The sequence below is a fragment of the Triturus cristatus genome, chromosome 10, assembly GCF_964204655.1.
Source record: "Triturus cristatus chromosome 10, aTriCri1.1, whole genome shotgun sequence".
In the NCBI taxonomy this organism is placed as follows: Eukaryota; Metazoa; Chordata; class Amphibia; order Caudata; family Salamandridae; genus Triturus; species Triturus cristatus.
Window position 1 is genome coordinate 1,083,552,181 of NC_140593.1, and position 20,204 is coordinate 1,083,572,384.

The 20,204-nt window shown below is 46.7% G+C and overlaps 1 protein-coding gene across 1 annotated transcript in view; it reads left to right on the top strand.

Annotated features, from left to right (window-relative positions):
- The window catches only part of INTS1 (integrator complex subunit 1), a 625,364-nt gene that overhangs the window by 224,854 nt on the left and 380,306 nt on the right, over positions 1-20,204 (top strand). The window contains exon 12 of the mRNA XM_085629257.1: positions 14,697-14,805. Within this exon, the coding sequence (XP_085485383.1) occupies positions 14,697-14,805 (109 nt within the window). The remainder of the gene's footprint in view (positions 1-14,696; positions 14,806-20,204) is intronic.

Below are 20,204 nucleotides of genomic sequence, written 5' to 3' on the forward strand. Positions count from 1 at the left end.
CCCTTTCGCCCTCTGTCTCCCTCACTCTGTCTCTCTCTGTCTGTCTGTCTCTGTCTATCTCTCTCTGTCTGTCTCCCTCCCTCTCCGTCTCCTTCTCTCTCTGCCTCTTTGTCTCTGTCTTTCTCAGTCTCTGCCTCTATCTGTCTGTCCCTGTCTCTATATTTCTGTCTGTCCCTGTCTGTCCCTGTCTCCCTCCCTCTGTCTCCCTCCCTCTGTCTCTCTCCCTCTCCGTCTCTCTATCTCTGTCTCCCTCTCCGTCTCTGCCTCTAGCTGTCTGCCCCTGTCTGTCTGTCTCCCTCCCTCTCTCTCTCTGTCTCCCTCTCTCCTTCCCTCTCTCCCTCTCCCTCTGTCTCACTCAGTCTGTCTCCCTCCCTGTGTCTGTCTCCCTCACTCTGTCTCCCTCTCTCTCTGTCTCCCTCCGTCTCCTTCTGTCTCCCTCTCTCTCTGTCTCCCTCTGTCTCCCTCTCTCTTGTCTCCCTCTGTCTCCCTCTCTCTCTCTCTGTCTCCCTCTCTCTCTGTCTCCCTCTCTCTCTGTCTCCCTCTCTCTCTGTCTCCCTCTCTCTCTGTCTCCCTCTCTCTCGGTCTCCCTTTCTCTCGGTCTCCCTCTCTCTCTGTCTCCCTTTCTCTCGGTCTCCCTCTCTCCCTCCCTCTCTCTCTCTCTGTCTCCCTCCCTGTCTCCCTCCCTGTCTCCCTCCCTCTGTCTCATTCTCCCTTCCTCCCTCTCTCGCCCTCCCTCTGTCTCCCTCCCTCCCTCTATCTCCCTCCCTCTCTCTATCTCCCTCCCTCTGTCTCACTCACTCCCTCTATCTCCCTCCCTCTATCTGTCTCACTCTCTGTCTCCCTCTCTCTCTGTGTGTCCCTCTCCCTCTGTCTCCCTCCCTCTGTCTCCCTCCCTCTGTCTCCCTCCCTCTGTCTCCCTCCCTCTGTCTCCCTCCCTCTGTCTCCCTCCCTCTGTCTCCCTCCCTCTGTCTCCCTCCCTCTGTCTCCCTCCCTCTGTCTCCCTCCCTCTGTCTCCCTCCCTCTGTCTCCCTCCCTCTGCCTCCCTCTCCCTCCCTCTGGCTCCCTCTTCCTCTCTCTGTCTCCTTCCCTCTCCCTTCCTCTGTCTCCCTTTGTCTGTCTCTGCCTGTCTCCCTCCCTCTGTCTCCCTCCCTCTGTCTCCCTCCCTCTCTCTCCCTCCCTCTGTCTCCCTCCCTCTGTGTGTCTCCCTCCCTCTGTCACCCTCCTCCCTCTGTCACCCTCCTCCCTCTGTCACCCTCCTCCCTCTGTCACCCTCCTCCCCCTGTCACCCTCCTCCGTCTGTCTCCCTCCCTCCCTCCCTCTGTCTCCCTCCCTCTGTCTGTCTTCCTCTGTCAACTCACCCCCGGCGCGTGTGGCAGCCCGGGCTGAGACCGCTTCCCGGGCGCGCACACAGCCACACCCAAGTACTTCACAGGTCTTTAAAAGACCATTTACTTGTTAATGATGCTTTCTTGTATTTCACCTCTTCTCAGCGCCCCTGCATCTCCACTCTGACTATTGCTGCAATCGCCTGGACCCCATAGAGCAGAGTGTCTCGGAGTCCGCGCTGCTGCGGCGGTTTTTGCTGACACTCTTTAAAAAAAATTAAAAAAAAATTAAAATTAAAACACGGGTACAATGTCTACAAGGCCCGCGGGCTGCCAAGGAAGGCATGCCAGGCCGCTGGTAGCCCGCGGCCGGTACTATGAGTACCCGTGCCATAGAAAAACCATGTTCGAGGCATATGAGCTGCAGATTACACACTTTTGCATAGATCGCCATCTGGTGTTGGGCCCGGATGTTTGCAGTTTGTTTTTCCTCTTGGAAAGTCTTTGGAAGTCACGAGGTCGGTGACTCCTCCTTTGGATCGTATTGCGCATGGGCTTCGGCTCCATTCTCAGATTGATTGTCGGATGTAATCTTCACGCTCCGGTTCCGAACAGCTTCCAGTTCGACGATCGACGCAAAATCCTCACCCCAAATCGCGGTATTGTTTCGATCTGATCTCTTCAATCAACACGCCTTCTCATCGGCACAAAGCTTCGGTTCCAGTCGTCGACAGCGGCCTTCGGGCCTATCCAAGTTCCGGTCCCAGCTCATGGAAAGAACTCAATTTAAAAAGTGCCCTCGATGTGGGTCCAAATTCCCCCACACCGATCTTCATGGGGTATGCAACCTCTGCCTCTCCCCTGAACACGAGGCTCGAGACTTTCCGGCCTGTAAGTCTTTCCGATCCAAAAAGACTATTCGGGACCGAAGAGCCAGAAGGAACATGGCACACTCCTCGACGTCCATTCCAGTCGACATCGTCGATCCGGGACAGCATCGCACCGAAGAGGACCTCATCAACGCTTCCGAGGCCGACGAGTTAGATGTGGAAGACATCACTCCGGCGCAGAGGGTCGTGAGTACCAATCTACCCCCCCCCCCACACCCGCGCCGGCACCCAAAAAGGCTTCCGTCACGCCTTCGCCTCTGGGCCTAAGCAAGACCAGAGACACTGCTTCACACACCCCTCCTTCGGGCCCGGTGAAGAAGCCAAGTAAGCCTTCCGGCGGCTCGGGCTCGAGCCAGCCTACCAGCGGTGCCGAGAAACCCACTTCGGCACCGAAAAAGAAACCGGCCTCCACCTCAACACCGAGCTCCGCGCCAAAGCCCTCGGGGTCGAAACCCACCTCTTCGGTACCGACGCCACCTTCGGTACCAACCAAACCACACAAGGCCACCGGCACCGACACTTCCAAGCCGAAGCCCATCTCTGCGCCGACCAAGAGACCGGAGGTTCCCAAGCCGGGTTCTAAGCAACAAACCGGCACGGAAAAACCTAAAAAGACATCGGCCCGACACCTTCGGCGCCGAAGGACCAAATAACCTCACCAGAACTATTTACACCGGATCCCTTGCAAAAAACTCTCACCAAGGATCCAAAAACTTGTACATTTGACACTCTCTACCAAAAAGAGACATTTGGAGAAACCTGCTCCGCGTCCACCTCCAAAAGGAAAGGACTCTGCTACCTCTCCGCTCAGAATACCTTCCCCTCCCCCTCCTCCTCCTTCCCCACCTCCACCCCCTCCGCCCTCTCCACCCCCACCTCATCGTTCTCCGACCCTGTCTCCAGACAATGATGATCAGGGGGACCCATATCATGACATAGGGGATGTGCCACAGGACCCCACCCCTACAGGATCCCCAGTCCCATGGGACGATTACAATATTCCAGATATCCCCAACGTCCCACAAGACGATCTTTACCCTTCTAGACCATCTCCACTAGAAGATTCATTAGGGTTCAACCATCTTCTGCAAAGGGCGGCACATTATCACGGGGTGGACTTGCATACCGACCCAGTGGAGGAAGATTTCCTCCTAGACACATTTGATACCGCACAGAGGTCCACCACCATACTGCGCATGCTCAAAGGAGTGGTAAAGCATGCGACAGAAGTTTTTATGGACCCAGTTAGAGCCAGGGTCAATAACCCACGTATTGAAAAAAAATACAAACCTGCTCCCTCAGACCCCTCCTACATCAGAGGACCAGTGCCACTAGATTCTTTAGTAGTATCTACTGCACGCAAGAGGGCAAATTCACAAGCGTCAGGTGATGCACCACCACCTGACAAAGAATCAAAACTACTAGATGCATCAGGCAAACGCACAGCATCCCAGGCGGCCAACATATGGCGTATAGCAAACACTCAGGCACTACTCGCCAGATATGACAGGGCGCATTATGATGAGTTAGAAAGCATAATGCACCATCTCCCTGAAAAATATAAAGCTAGGGCCAACAAATTAATTCAGGAGGGTAAAGCAATCACAAATACCTCCATACGTTGTGCCCTAGATGCAGCAGACACAGCCTCCAAGGCCATTAACACCAGCGTCCTTCTCCGTCGCCATGCTTGGCTAAGGGTATCTGGTTTTAAACCAGAAGTACAAGCCTCCATCCTTAACCATCCCTTTGACCAGGAACATCTATTTGGGCCAAAGGTGGATGAGGCCTTAGAAAAAATGAAAAAAGACACGGATACCGCAAAATCCATGGGGGCCTTACAGTCACACCCGCCCAGACGCTCCTTTCGCCGCTCCTCCTTTCGGAGTACATCCAGAGGCTACTCCTCAAACACAGCGTCAACATCATATAAGTCCCCTACTCAGACCACCTTTACAAAAGGTTACCAAAGAGGCGGCTACAGGGGTAACAACAACAAGGGCAGAGGCAAAACAAACAACGCCCGTTCTGCCACACCTCCTACCCAATGACTTCCCCCCGCTCCCCCCAGACCATTCCACTCCGGTCGGGGGCAGACTCCAAAGTTTCCTTCATGTCTGGGCGTCCATCACCTCAGACAAATGGGTGACTCAAATAATTCGGTCAGGCTACTGCCTAGAACTAACATCTACCCCCCAAACATTCCACCCAGGCAACGCCCAATGTCACAAAAACATTCAAAATTACTGAAGCAGGAGGTAATCTCCCTCCTACAAAAACAGGCAATAGAACACGTTCCTGTCAATCAACAAAATATGGGGATCTACTCCCTATATTTTCTCATACCAAAACGGGACGAGACTCTACGACCTATTCTAGATCTCCGGCCCCTAAACACATACATACACTCAGACCATTTTCATATGGTAACGCTTCAACAGGTACTTCCGCTCCTCTCCCAAAACGACTTCCTCACCACTCTGGATTTGAAAGACGCATACTTCCACATTCCAGGGCACCATGCTCACAGAAAGTACCTCAGATTTGTAGTAGACGGCCAACACTATCAATTCAAAGTGCTCCCGTTCGGAGTCACAACAGCACCACGGGTATTCACCAAGTGTCTAGCAGTGGTGGCGGCACACTTGAGAAGACAGCAGATTCACGTCTTCCCATACCTAGACGATTGGCTGATAAAAGCCACGTCATACAATCAGTGTGTACAACACACCTCCACCACAATCCAACTACTTCACCAACTAGGTTTTACGGTGAAACGCCAAAAGTCCCAGCTACAACCATCCCACATGAAACAATACCTCGGTGCCACCATAGACACCTCAAAAGCGATTGCCTACCCCAATCTGGCCAGGATTGCAAGCATTCAGGCTTTACGACAAAAATTCATACCTCAACGCTCCCTTCCAGCACGAGTGTTCATGCAACTAATAGGGATGATGGCCTCTTGCATTTTCATAGTGCCCCACGCAAGACTCCAGATGCGTCCCCTCCAAGAGTGCTTAGCGCACCAGTGGAACCAGGCCCAAGGTCAACTGACAGATCTGGTGTTGGTAGACGGTCGCACCCATCGCTCTCTGCAGTGGTGGAACACCACAAACCTTTCCAAAGGTCGACCGTTCCTGGACCCGGTTCCTCAAATAGTACTGACAACGGACGCATCGCTCTCCGGCTGGGGAGCTCACCTATTACATCTCACCGTGCAGGGCACATGGACGCCTCAACAAAAGTTACTCCATATCAACCATCTGGAGTTACTGGCAATCTTTTTAGCCCTAAATTCTTTTCAAACACAGATTTCAGGCAAGGCAGTCCTCATTCGCACAGACAACATGACGGCCATGTATTATATACAAAAACAAGGCGGCACACACTCTCCACAGCTCTCTCAATTAGCACAGAGCATATGGAGATGGGCAATTCCCCACAAAATATTTCTCCTAGCTCAACATGTCCCAGGAATCCAAAACACTGTGGCAGATCTGCTCAGCAGACAGACACAACAAATCCACGAGTGGGAACTTCACCCACAAGTTCTTCATCCGTTCTTTCAAATGTGGGGGCATCCACAGATAGACCTCTTTGCCACCCATGAAAACACAAAATGCCCAAGCTTCGCCGCCAGATACCCACACCCATTGTCCAAAGGAAATGCGATATGGATGAACTGGTCGGGCAAATTTGCGTAGGCTTTTCCGCCTCTCCCACTCATTCCATTAGTGGTGCGCTAACTACAACAACCCTCCCTCACACTAATCCTAGTAGCTCCAACGTGGGCCAGACAACCGTGGTACACCACGCTGCTGCAACTCTCTGTAGTACCACACCAGAAACTACACCTCTCACCATGCCTCCTAACCCAGAACCATGGAGTGATCAGACACCCGGACCCAGCTCAGCTCAACCTTGCGATCTGGCTCCTGAAATCCTAGAATTCGGGTACCTAAATCTTCCCCCTGACTGTATGAACGTCATCAGAGAAGCTAGACGACCTACCACTAGAGCGTGCTACACTGCCAAGTGGAAACGATTTGTTGTTTATTGCCATAACAACACCATCAATCCCCTGGACGTGTCCATTCAACACATAATAGGCTACTTACTCCACCTACAAAGGTGTAATCTAGCCTATACGTCCATCCGACTAGACCTCGCAGCAATTGCAGCTTACCTACAAAACAGGCAACATCTATCACTCTTTACAGTACCTGCCATTAAAGCCTTCATGGAAGGCCTAAAAAGAATAATTCCCCCCAGAGTACCACCCTCACCTATGTGGAACTTAAATATCGTTCTCACAAGGCTAATGGGGCCTCCCTTCGAACCTCTGCACAAATGCCAACTACAATTCCTAACATGGAAAACAGCTTTCCTTGTAGCCATCTCTTCCCTTAGAAGGGTCAGTGAGAAGCAGGCACTTACCATACAAGACCCCTTTCTTCATATGCACCCTAACAAGGTTGTTCTCCGTACCAACCCAAAATTCCTACCTAAAGTCATTTCCCCTTTTCACCTAAACCAATCGGTAGAACTACCAGTATTTTTCTCGCAACCACATACAGTTGCAGAAAGGGCTCTGCACACGCTAGATGTCAAACGAGCCTTACTCTACTACATCGAGAGAACACAACCTTTCCGCAAGACCAAACAACTGTTTGTCTCTTGCTCTCCACCACACAAGGGCAGCCCCATCTCAAAATCAGGGATAGCTAGGTGGATTGTAAAATGCATTCAGATTTGCTACCACAAAGCAAAACGAACGTTATCCGTTCCCCCTAAAGCCCATTCTACACGAAAGATAGGGGCTTCCATGGCATTTTTAGGAAACATCCCATTAGATGATATCTGCAAAGCAGCTACATGGTCAACACCGCACACTTTCGCCAAACACTATTGTGTAGATGTGCAAACTAAGCAACAAGCTAGTGTGTGCCAGGCTGTACTCAAAACATTATTTCAAACCACTGCAACAGATACCGGTGGTCGCCGCTAAGGTTGGGAACTGCTATATAGTCTATGCAAAAGTGTGTAATCTGCAGCTCATATGCCTCGAACGGAATATGCTACTTACCAGTATGCATCTGTTCTTGGCGTGTAGAGCTGCAGATCTACACACGCCCACCCGCCTCCCCGGCTACCTGTATCTGTTCCAGTTTATCTTATTTAGATACACACATGGGTTTCTTCACGGTTATTACTACGCTCCATCTTTCCCTGCTGGCGAAAAACAATCTGAAGATGGAGCCGAAGCCCATGCGCAATACGATCCAAAGGAGGAGTCACCGACCTCGTGACGTCCAAAGACTTTCCAAGAGGAAAAACAAACTGCAAACATCCGGGCCCAACACCAGATGGTGATCTATGCAAAAGTGTGTAGATCTGCAGCTCTACATGCCAAGAACAGATGCATACTGGTAAGTAGCATATTCCTTTTCCAAGTCCACCAAAACAAAGTGGTTCTTTGCACTGACCCCAAATTCCTACCCAAAGTGGTATCTGCCTTTCACATCAATAAATTAATCTGTTGAGTTGCCTGTGTTCTTTCCTCAACCAGATTCAGTGGCAGAAGAGCTCTACACATTTTAGATGTTAAACGAGCATTATTGTATTACAGAGAAAGGACAAAACCATTTCGTAAAATTAAACAACTCTTTGTGGATTTTGCTTCACCACACAAAGGCAATCCTATTTCTAAATCGGGTATTTCTCGGTGGATAGGTAAATGTATTCAAACATGCTATGCAATAGCAAAGAGGACTTTACCAATTGCCCCTAGAGTGTATTCACCCGCATAATAGGGGTTACTATGGCTTTCTTAGGAAACATCCCCATCGCTGACATCTGTAAAGCTGCAACATGGTCAACACCGCACACATTCACCAAGCACTATTGTGTAGATGTTAGCGAGACGACAAGCTAATGTAGGCCAGGCAGTACTTAAAACACACTTTCAGAAAACTGCAATAGCTACAGGTTAGCCTTTGGGAGAATACTACTTTATATTCTATGCAAAGCATGTGATCTACAGCTCACATGCCTCAAACGGATAATGTTACTTACCCAGTAAGCATCTGTTCTTAGCATGTAGAGCTGTAGATTCACATGCGCCCACCCGCCTCCACGGGTACCTATACCTGTTGCAGTTTTCTCTTACTTTATAAAAATATGCATGGACATCTCTATTCTCCTCTTACTATCTCCATTCTCACGCTCTGATGGAAAAGAAATCCAACAATCGAGTCGATGCCCATGCGCACTATCACCGAAAGGAGGAATCACCTACCTCGTGACTGGAAAGACCTCTCCGAAGAAAAACAAACAGCAAACATCCGGACCCAACACTAGATGGCAGGCATATGCAAAGCATGTGAATCTACAGCTCTACATGCCAAGAACAGATGCTTACTAAGTAAGTAACATTATCCTTCTCTATTATTGTTCCAATAATATGACCTCTCGATACAGAAAAATAGATAAAGCAATGTTATTTCAAGACCAAGTTTGTAAGTGTTCAATTAAGCAGTAACTTCTGTGTCCTCGCTGTTTAAGCACGCCAGCAAATAATTAACTCCTCCAAGATTTACGACTTCTTATGGTGACCTTCACACCAATTATAGCTTTACCTGATTTTAAACTGACAAACTTGGAAATGTAAAAGAGAACACTCTGTCAAACTGAATATAACTAAATACAGCTTTTCAGAAAATCAGCACTGTTATTGAAAGCACTCCGTAGCTAAATCTTTACTCTAATGTAACAGAGGAAGCACAGACTTAGACTTTTAGAATATATGAACAGGAATCGGTGGAAGAACCCTTACCACCTCACAAGTACAAGGATTTTCAGGAAAACAGCAGAAGTACTGGAAAGGATCCAGAGACTGAAAAATCTACCTCATTCCTCAACCGGAAGCCCTTTTCCGGGTTATTGTGAGTCATTAATTACTAAAGGTTATAGAGCATCTGGCCTCTACAATGATTCATGGGACATGTAGTTCTAACCTCCATCCAAAATTCTGCTTCTGTGATGCCCTATGAATTCTCTCATAAAATCCACCATCTTGTTAGCTTATGAAATAATGTCAGTAACTTCTGTTCTCCAGTAATTTCTACTGGTAAATCTGCTATTATTAAGATGTTTTGCTTTGTGTCAGCGTTCATGTCCCCTTTACCTCTGATGCTTGTTTTAATTGTAAGAGGGAAGAGGTGAGACACCTCTGCCCAGGATGTGTATTGTTTCAGGTCCCAGAGAGCAAGGGCTGTCTGCCCAGGGGTCCAGAAACATTTGGTGGCTGGCTGCCTACAGCCGGTTGGAGACCACACAAGGGTTGATAGGTTTTCAGGGGGCACCTCGGTGTACATAGTACAATAAATCCCACACTGGCATCAGGTGCAGATTGGTTATGGTTGCCAGGTGCCTTATCCAGAAACTGGACCGATTGAACCACCGTTAAACACGGTCTAACAATATGCTCCTGGAACATTAACGGATTTGGGCAGGAAAAACAATCTGCCGCCACTCTGGACTTTTTAAAAGAATATGACATCCTTGTTTTACAGGAAACATGGGCAGTAGAAAGCATCCCATAAGTAGGCTACCAGGAGTTTATGACACCCGCTACAAGACAGTCCAAGCTTGGTAGACCAAGCGGCGGCCTCACGATATATGCATCAACAAAATTATCCCAATGCATCAAACAGATTAAATTTGCGGAGGAGTGGCTCTCTGGAATTATGCTGGGAAGTTCACTTACGGATACTCAGTTGCTCCTCCTCAACGTCTATATTTCTCCCTGCACCACCAAGAAAAAATCTAAAACGGACTGTTTGATTAATATTATTTGTAACCTACTTAGCAAGTACGGCAGCACACCCAGCATCATTTCAGGAGATTTTAACATCAACCTCTACTGTAATTTTGCTGAAGACGTAGGGCTCGATCCCCCAAGAGTTCCTTCACACTTTACTCCACAGTCGACTCCTGCAGGAAATAAACCTTCGACATTGGGCGAATACGTGGAAATGCAGATTAGCAGCTTAGGATTTACCGTATTGAATGGGCACCTCCCCACTGATATTCCGCCTGCCTGGACCCAGTCAGTTGGTCGAACCCACTTGTTTTTGGACTTTACTCTAGGGAGTAGAGAAACATTACCTATGATCGAGAGTTATCACATCGCACCACAATGTGAGAGTGATCACTGGGTACAAATAATAACATTATTCACCTCCACCCCATGCTATCAAGAACTTGCCCATACTCATTCAGGCAGCTATACAGAGAACTTAAAGCGGATAAAGTGGTCGGACACCGCGGCTCCTTTTTTGATTGAAAAAAGTAAAGTCTTATTACATCAATTCCTAGAGTCACATACCCACGTTGTCAGTGGCTGGACTTCTCTTATAAACCAACTGCTCATTTAATGCCACTTAGGAGGAGCCAGAGAAAACAAATCTTTCAATTCCGCATTTCAAAAGCCACAAGGAAATTAAAAACTCACAGAAACCGAGCGCTTCGACTGTCAAGGAAGAACCCCTGTAATAAAAACAACTTTAACAACTATAAGCAAGCCCAAACAGCTTTTAGGATCTCAATACGAAAGGAAAAACAAGCAGCCTCGGATCAGTTCTGGCTGAAGCTCATTTATGAAAGCAAAAATCCTAACTCGAAGCAATTTTGGTCCCTCGTAAATAGGAGCTCACAAAGTACATGTGGTTACGGTAGTGCAAACATCAGCAGAGCCGTATGGAGTAAGTTTTTATCACTTCACTTTGGGGACTTCAGCATAAAAAATGCTTACACCAAATCCCTCAGTCCAGTTAACTTTATGATCTCACCTCCAGGACTGGAGAGCTCGAGATGAGCTCACCCCGCAAAAAAACTGACAGAAGAGCCAACACAAAAGGAATCAGCGAAAAAGAACAACATAATGTTAAAGACCACGGAGACACCAGATGACTTAAAAAATAAGATCTCGCGCTTCATAACGAAAGCCAGAGCTGAAGGAGCCCCAGGCTCAAATGGTCTTCCCCGGGTCATGTTTAAATCCAATGTCAACCTATGGTCAGAATACCTGACCCCCTTGTTTCTCTACTGTAGACTAAATAACACCCAATCTACAAAAGTGGGAAGAGGAAAGAGCCTAAAAATTATCGAATGATTGCACTTCTCGACGTGGAGTCTAAGTATTACGCAAGCATCTTATTGGAAGAGCTGCAGGCCTGGGCTGAAATAACGGCACGCCTTCCTTTTAATCAGACGGGCTTCATGGCGAACTCTGGCACTACAACCGATTTGTTAGCATTAACAGTCCTGATGGAGAAAGTGACAGTCCAACAAACCCAGCTGCACTGTTGCTTTGTAGACTTTAAAGCGGCCTTCGACCGCGTGCCCAGGGGTCTGTAATGGCAGAAATTAAAATCTTGGTGCATAACCCGCCTCTTCTACATGCCATGGTACAACTCCACACGGAAACATGGATCAAAATCAAGCCGGGTGAAGGCTCCCATGTCTCCCGGAAGATACAAACTGAAACTGGTGTCAAACAAGGCTGCGTGTTGGCCCCGCTTCTTTTTAATTTACTCGACAGTGTAAATTGCCATTCTCCTTAATTAGATGGAACCCGCATCAGCAATTCGCTGTACGCCGATGACTTGGTGTTGTTAAGTCACACAATAGTGGGTCTCCAGAGGTTATTGGACGAACTGCTTCCCTGCACGACAAGAAATTACTTGGAACTGGACTTGTCAAAAACCAAAACAATATCCTTTGGGAAGCAAAAGAGGTCAACGGAAAGGTGGTATTTCGATGATACAAAGCTAGAACCAACCTCCAGTTATAAATATTTGGGCACATTTCTCGACACCAGATGTACATTCATCAAGCATAAAGAAGCATTAAAAATCAAAGCCCTGTCGTTAGAGGCTGCTGCTGCAAAACTGTCACAACAGCTACTTGGCCCGAGCCTAACTCCCATGCTGAAAGTGATGAAGGCTAAGATAATTAATTCTTTGACATATGGGCACGAGATCACTAAGGGCACAACCAGCACATTAATAAACAAATTAACAACAAAAACTTTTAAACAAGCTTTCCGGTTGTGAAAATCTGCTTCGCCAGCCCAAGTTCGACTTGAACTGGGACTACAAGATCACCATGGAGTAGAGACTGGTGCCTTTATAAAGCTGTGTCATAGACTGCGCCATGCTCGGGAGGGTTCCCTGGAGGCTAGACTATGGCAGGAAATACAGAAAAACCAGACCAGCCAAAAGTAACGGCAACTCCTGGATCGCAGTTTACTGCTATTAGGAGTAAAAGATCTCTGGGGAACAAATCCCACCTACCCGGTGTTGAAGAACGCCATTAAAAAGACTGTTAGACTGTGGTCCTTGCACTCAGACAGGGCAATACTGTCAAAAAGGAAACACTCTTGGGCTGTATTCTCCAATTTTAAACTAGGAGTTCAGCTGACCTACTTATCAAGCACATTTGCACACTACTGGAAACAAAAGTTTTTAGCTCTGAGGATGGGTGACTGGCCCTTTTTAAAGAACCTTCCCGAAGGGCGCCGTCCAGGTAGCAGTATTGAATGCTGAATGTGTGGTTATCACTCTGAAGTAATGGAACACATCGTCTGTGTATGCCCCGCATTGCATGGCCAGACGGTCATTATTGCGGGAACGGATCAGGTTGGAAGTTCAATCTTGCCGTCAGGCAATAATGGCTGCTCTAAATCCAGACAACACCAACTTGAACATTGGGCTCACAAAACTTGTTCACAAAGCCTCAAAACTACGGGAAGCCTCAACTGCAGCCAAACCCTCCTCTTTTTAGCATGGCTGCCGAGTTAAAAGGCTCAACAATCGAATTAAAGACTATAATATCAGAAAATCAGTGTGAGGCCTTTCAGGTGAACATTTGTAGCTCACATTGATCTCTCTAATATATAGTAATTTATTACCCCTGTTTCTAGTACCCATCATTGTGATTTTTATTGTACGAACTAGTCTTGTTTTAAATTGTAATGTTTTTTTTCCTAAACCAACCAATAAAGTTATTATTAAAGCATACACTTTTCCACACTGGCATCAGTGTGGATTTATTGTAAGGAGTAGTTTTGTATCAAACACTCCTGTGTTCAGTGAAGCCATCATGGTGCTGTTGTCGAGTTTGAAGCCCATTTACTCTCTATGGCTTCCTTGGCACTTGCAATATCAATGAATGGACCGCAGTATTGTAGGTATGCCTTCACCTGTGGTAAAGTGCACTCTGCCTCAGAGCTGTGAGGCGTGCCAGAGGGGTGACTTACCTATGCCTGAAGGCAGTTCTGGTAGGAATGGCACCCAGGCAGGGTGCCATGCTGACTTTGTCGTTTTTCTCCCTCACAGGGGCATGCAAGCTGCAAGGGCAGTGGCATGGCCCCAGAGCGGGGGTTCGTAGGGGACCCTCTTCAGCTCTCAGGCCCTAGTTACCCAGGATACAATCTACTAGGGACTTACAGGGGGTAGAAGTACCAATTGGGTATTTGTTTTTAGGGAAGAAGCACTGGCACAGGGGACCTGGTTGGCAGTGACCCTGTGCATTACATTTGAAACCACATCAAAACAGGCAAAAAGTGGGGTAATAACCATGAAAATGATGCACTTTCTCACACTTGCTAATGACCAAATTTCTTTGTTTCTAGCATAGACCCAAACAAATGGTTGCAATTTGACTATTTAACCTCCGTAGATGCAATTATTTTCTCTGTTTTATGCGTATGTTTTTCATAATATTTTTGTATGGCATTCCTATTGTCAACATTTGGTTGTCTACAGTACTTTTAGTTTGTATTTTGTAGAAACAAGTACAGTTCCTCTCCTTTCGTTCTCTGTTGCCTTTCTTCTCTCCCCTTTTAGGATTATTGAGCTTATAATAAATTCTTTAATAACAAACTTCTGGTTCATAAGCTATTTTCCTTATGTAAAGTCAAATGTGCAGTGTATAATCTCTTGTTTCGCTTATTTTGTTGATAAATTTTATTGTTACTTAATTTTTATTGAAACTGTTTGAATCTCAATGTTGTTTAATAAAGCTTTCAAAGTTAAAAAAAGACTGCCAAACCTTGTGTCCTTACAGTGTAATACAAAAGAATATTTGTGCCATTTCGTGTTCCTTTGTTCCCTCTATAAATCAGTAAGGTGCCTATGCCTGAAACCTATATTGAAGGATTTTAATATTATAAGTTTGAGTGATGCAATGACGATATGTTTAGGTACCAGGATAAAGTGTGATTATTGAAAATGTCTAGAGAGCTTGGCTGATTAGAACCTTGATAAGGCATAATTAGGTTTCTGATGAGCACTGTACACTTTGAATCATTATTCAGTATTAATATTTTAATGTCCTATTTCTTTTATAAACTCTAACTGAATTCTCGACTGGACCTGGGAATACATTACTAACCAACTCACTTTAATTCTAGGAGCGCTTTGTAGTCCACATCACAGACCTGCTTGCGGTCTCTATGATGCTGGGGATTACTGCACAGGTGAAGGAGGCTGGTGTTGCATGGGATAAAGGAGAGAAAAAAAGTAAGTCTGTTTTATATACTTAAAGCACAATAGTGGTTCTGCTTGGGAGAGGGGTAGGTTAGAAGAGGAATGCAGGTTCACGAGGCACTGAGCCAAGTAGTGCAATTTATTCTATGGCTACAAAATTTCAATTGTGGATGGTAATGAAAAATAAAAAATCTTGCAAATTGATCCACCTTGCAAGTATCTTTTCTAAATGCAGATTTTAGTTTCTTGCACGAGTACCACTGTGTTTGAGGAGTGCAACCCCTCTTTTCTTAGCATTGATAATTATATATGCACTCATCGTGCAATCTGGTTAGTAAAAGTTTGGTCCAATTTGTTCCATTGATAAAGATTTTTTTTCAGCAGAAGCCATTTGGTTTAAATATGATGTATTTATTCAGAGATTAGTTTTAGTGTAATTGATGAAGGTTTAAGGTTTGTGAGACAGACTAAGACAGCCAGCACACTGTTTGCTCTGAAACATAGCGGCCTGGAGTGATTGTCAAGGCAAGTTTAAAATGGAACTGTTTTCAAAAATATTATTCAAAAGTAAGTGGGTGAAGGTAATAATTAAATTAATTTAAAAAAAAAATCCATTAATGGTATCGCTTTTCTCAGTATGTTTCCTGCCCTAATAATATTTAGTTTTGTGATGTGGAGACCAGAAAATAAATTTTTTATCAAAATCATTACTTCCTGTGAGCTAGTCATATTTACTTTGTTGCACACTATTTGCATACATCTTTTTCTCAGTTAAAACCCACTGTCTACTGTATGTATAGCTAAGAAAATTACAGAGTAAGAGAAATATTCTTGAAGTAATTATGGTCTTTTAAGCAGTTAGACTCTCACAGTTAAAAAGGTAATTAGAAAAAACAAATTGACTAATGATAGATACATCTTGGGAACCATATTTGCAGGTAGGTTCCTAGTAAGCATGCACTGAGGAGCTGCGTGCCAGAAGTCTCGAAGTTTAATTCCGAGAGGGCATGCAGGATTTTGACAGCCAAGTTTTCTTTCCCAGAGGCTGTTGCTTTATGCAGTTTGGCAGGCATCCCTGTGAATTTATCAAAAATGGAGAAATGTCTGCACCAAGACAAGGGGCTGGTGCCTGGTTATACCACATTATGATACTAAGTGAGGTCAAGGTTTGACAAAGGCCCATTCTTGTATGTAGGGATTTTGAATACATGTTAAGTTTGTCTGAGTTGAAGGGGATCGTTGAGGTGAACATAATAAAATAGGCCTGCTGGTGGAGATCCGAAGAGCAAGGTTTTAGTCCACTCTTTTTGAGGGTGGTGTATAACTGCACAGGGAAGGCTTCAGTCTGTGATTTTTATAGTGTTCACAGAGCAAGGAACAGGTGAGGTTTGGCTACTAACACATATACAAGCAGGCGTTTGAAGGACTGATAATGCTTGACCATCCAATACTTGGTGTGGGACAAACAAATCAATGGCACTCTTCATCACCAACTAGACAATTAAGGCCCTCTGCTTGATTCACTAAATCATGTTCACTGAGTGCTGTAAATTAGGAGAGTCGTATGGGTGTGGCTTATGTGAACACACATTTTGCATTAACCTGGGCACCCTAGGAATGCACATGAAAGGAATTGGTAAGAAACGGTGCCCAGATATAGGCTCTTATAGGCTGATAGAGAATGAAGGATGTTTTTTTCAGGAAAGAGGAAGCACATTGGGAGAACCCGAGTGTGAGAAAGTGCCCTCTTTCTTGCATGGTATGCCCCCACTTTTTGCTGAATTGCTGATGTGCTTTGACTGAGTGTGCCCTGGGCTCCTGCCAATCAGGTATCCAGGGCCTGTGTTCCTTCCCTAAAACTGCATTGAAGCTTAAACCCAATTGGCATCTCTGGCCACATGACAGCCCCTGGTAAATGGTACCATAGGTACCCAGGGCACTGTGACCAGAGAAGGCCCCGAAGGACTGCAGCACTTATTGTGCCACCCTTAGAGGCCCTGTACCCTGACACACACACACTGCCTTTGCAGGCTGAGTGTCTGGGTGCAGAACCAAACAAAGAGTCGACATGGCACACATCCCTGTCTGCCATGCCCACAAACCACTGCCCTGGCATACATCAGTCACCCCTCTAGCTGGGTGCCCTATGCCAGTGGTGAGGGTACAGGTGCATGAGCCCTGTACCGCTACAGTGCCCAGGTCCATTCCTGGGCCCTGTAAGTGCAGTGCTGCCATTAAGAGTATATGGTGCTGGGAGGTTGTCATTACGAACTCCACAGCACCATAATGGCTACACTGAAGACTGGGAAGTTTGGTATCAAACTTCTCAGCACATTAAACCCACACTGATGCCAGTGTGGGATTTAATGTAAAATGCACCACAGAAGGCATCTTAGAGATGCCCCCTGATAAACGACCAACTGCCAGTGACCTGACTGCGCTGCCACCACCAGACATGTTTCTGGACCCCTGGGTCGAGAGCCTGCTGCTCTCGGGGGCCTGAAACAATGCACATCCTGGGATGAGGTGCCAAGCCTCCTCCCCCAGGATGGGCAGGGTTCACGAAGGAGAAGCTTCAAAGGCATGCCGCCTTTTTGAGCCTCTCCACTGGTTCTACTCCCCACTTTGGGCAGGAGAACTGGTGGGAAAAACAAGTGAGGAAGAGAGGTGTGCCCACCTCTGCCAACTCCACCCCTAAGGTGGAGGAGGCAAGGTGAAGCACAACCTCGAGTCCCCGCCATCTTGAGGATGGGGGGATCTAGTCAACCAGGGACAGGCTCCTGCCCCCCTCCCACTGGAGAGTAGCAGAATAGGGGGTGTACCCACCCCAGGGAAGGGGCCCATTGGTCCCTGCCCTTTACCTACCTGTAACGCCCCTAAATTTAGTATTTAGGGGCACTCTGAACCTTCCTTCCTCAGATCCAGCAACCACAAGAAAAAGAAGATAAAAAGAAGGACGAGAAGCCGTGCAGAGCTAACAAGTCAGTGCAGTCTGTGATAATTTATGGTGAAGCAAATTGGCCTTCAGGCAATAGATCACCAAACATAGTCAGCTGTAGCCATTGCAGTTGAAGGAGAGTGCTGTGCTTAGCTGTGAGGGACATAGCCATGTTATGTATGAGAGGTATTTCATCCAAGTAGAGGCGGTCTAGCTTATCTGTGCACCTCAAACAGTCTGAAGCCCAGATGAGGCAGCTTGAGGCCTAGATGGGGGCAGACATAGTGCAGTATTTAATAGCCAGGTGGCAATAGTGTCCGCTACAACTGCGGCAGGGGAACAAATGGATGGGTTAGTGCCAGAAATGACCAAATGCGCCTGAGCACAGTAATAGTATATTTCTAAATCAGGGGTGCATATCCCGCTTTGTTCAAGTTGACGCAGGTGAGTTGAATTAGCCTGGTTCTTAGTCTGCTAAAGAACTGTTGTGTTAACAGGATTGGAATTTTGACTGAAAGATAAAGAAATTAGGGTAGAACATAAATTTTGACCACAATAATTCAGCCCGCCATGGACAACAGAAGCTCTTCCATGCGGTGACTCTGTCCTCTAACCAGTTTATGGCTCTGCCGTAATTTTCTTGCGACAGTGAGTTAGTGTCTCTGCAGAGCCAAATTCTCCGGTATTTTAAAGCAGCTACCATCCATTTCAAGTAGAAACTCCGGAGTGAATTGGTTGGAAGAAAGGATTAGGTGGAAGATTGTGGACTTGGGCCAGTTAATTCCGGTTAGCCTCACAAAAATGATGAATTCTCAGATTAGTGGTGTGGATGTAAAGGATGACATTGCCCGCTTACAGTGATATAAGCAGTGGTCTGGCTCTATAATTGAATCTGTTGCTAGCATGGTCTTGTCGAAATCTCACTGCTCCATTGCGATGGCAAAAGAAAGTGTAGACAGAGGGCTGTCTTGTTTCAGCTTCACCTGGAAAGGAGGAAGAGATCTTGCCTCTCACTCAGACCCTGGTGATCAGTTGCTGATGAAACAGTTTAATCCACTGAATAACACTGTAACTGAACCTGAGATGTGCAAGAGGTGTGAAGAGATCTTTCTGCTCCAAAGAATCAACCACTTTGGTTGCGCCTAGGAACATTGTTGGCACATGCAGCTGAGGGTGGAGAAGGGTAAATATTCTGCAAAGATTATGGGCGGTGGAGTGCCGAGGTAGGAAACCTGACAGATCTGGCCTGATGAGAGTAGCAAGCAAGGGGAGGATCCTGCTGGTGATCATCTTGGCGAAAATGTTGTTCTCAATGTTGATCATGGACAATATGAATCTCATCGGGTAAGGTTTAAGAATAGTCACTGTAAAGGTTTCCCAGAGTAAAGGGAGGTTCTTTCTCGTCTCTTCGTGATAGTTTCTGCTGAAGCTGAACGACTGGATGTGTATAGCTGAGTATAATAGTTTGTGAATATCTGTGCTATCGCCCCCAAATCTGTGACAGCTGTACCGTCCTCTAACTGTAGAGACGTAATCAATGCTGCCTGATACGGAGGACGGGGGTTGTTGCCCAAACTGCGTCCAGGTCTCTCTCCCTCACCATAGGCCCTTGCTCTAGCGTATTTTCCCAAGTATGTTACTTCGCCAGTCTATCCACCCTATATGCTGGATCCACTCTGTTATCAAACATCCATCCGTTTACTTTACTAGCTGGGCTGCCCAGTAGTAATTGCGGATGTCGGGCACCCCTAGGCCCCCATCTTATATACCTCTTTGAAGTTTCTGCAGGGCTAGTCGCGGGCCGCCCCGCACCACAGCAGCGAACGGAGTTCCTAGTTCACTCGGAAGAACTAGGGGGCACCTCATAGGGCGTGTTTTGTAGAGCATATAACAGTCCAGGGAGGGCCATCATTTTGAACATAGCTGCCTGTCCCATCATTGTAAGAGGCAAGGCCCGCCAGTGTTTAGCATCCGCTATGAACCTGTCTAGCTGTTGGCCTACATTCTTTCAATAGAATTCTTTTGTAATGTGGATCCCAAAGTATTTAAAGCCGTTTGTTTCGATGGGTGCATCACACCTGCATGTAACAACGGGTGTTTTTTCTGACGGGGAGCATAGTAGCGACTTATTCCAATTGATTTGGTATCCCGAATATTCTCCATAAATACGGAAAATCTTTGAATGTCTTGGCTTCCTCACATACAGGAGGACATTGTCCGCGTGTAAAGAGATTTGGTCCTCCCATTCCTCCCCACTCTGTATCCTCCAGATCAAGGGGTCCTGCCAAAACCATGTTGCGAGAGGCTCAGGCACAAGGGCGAACAAGATTGGGGACAGCGGGCATCCCTGTCTAGTCCCCTTCTGGAGGACAAATGCCCGGGACACCGTGGCGTTAACTCGCACTGTGGCCTGTGTTTGTTCAGATAGGAGTCTGATCTATTTTATAAATTTGGGACCCATGCCTAGCCTGTCAAGGACCGCGAAAAGGTAGTT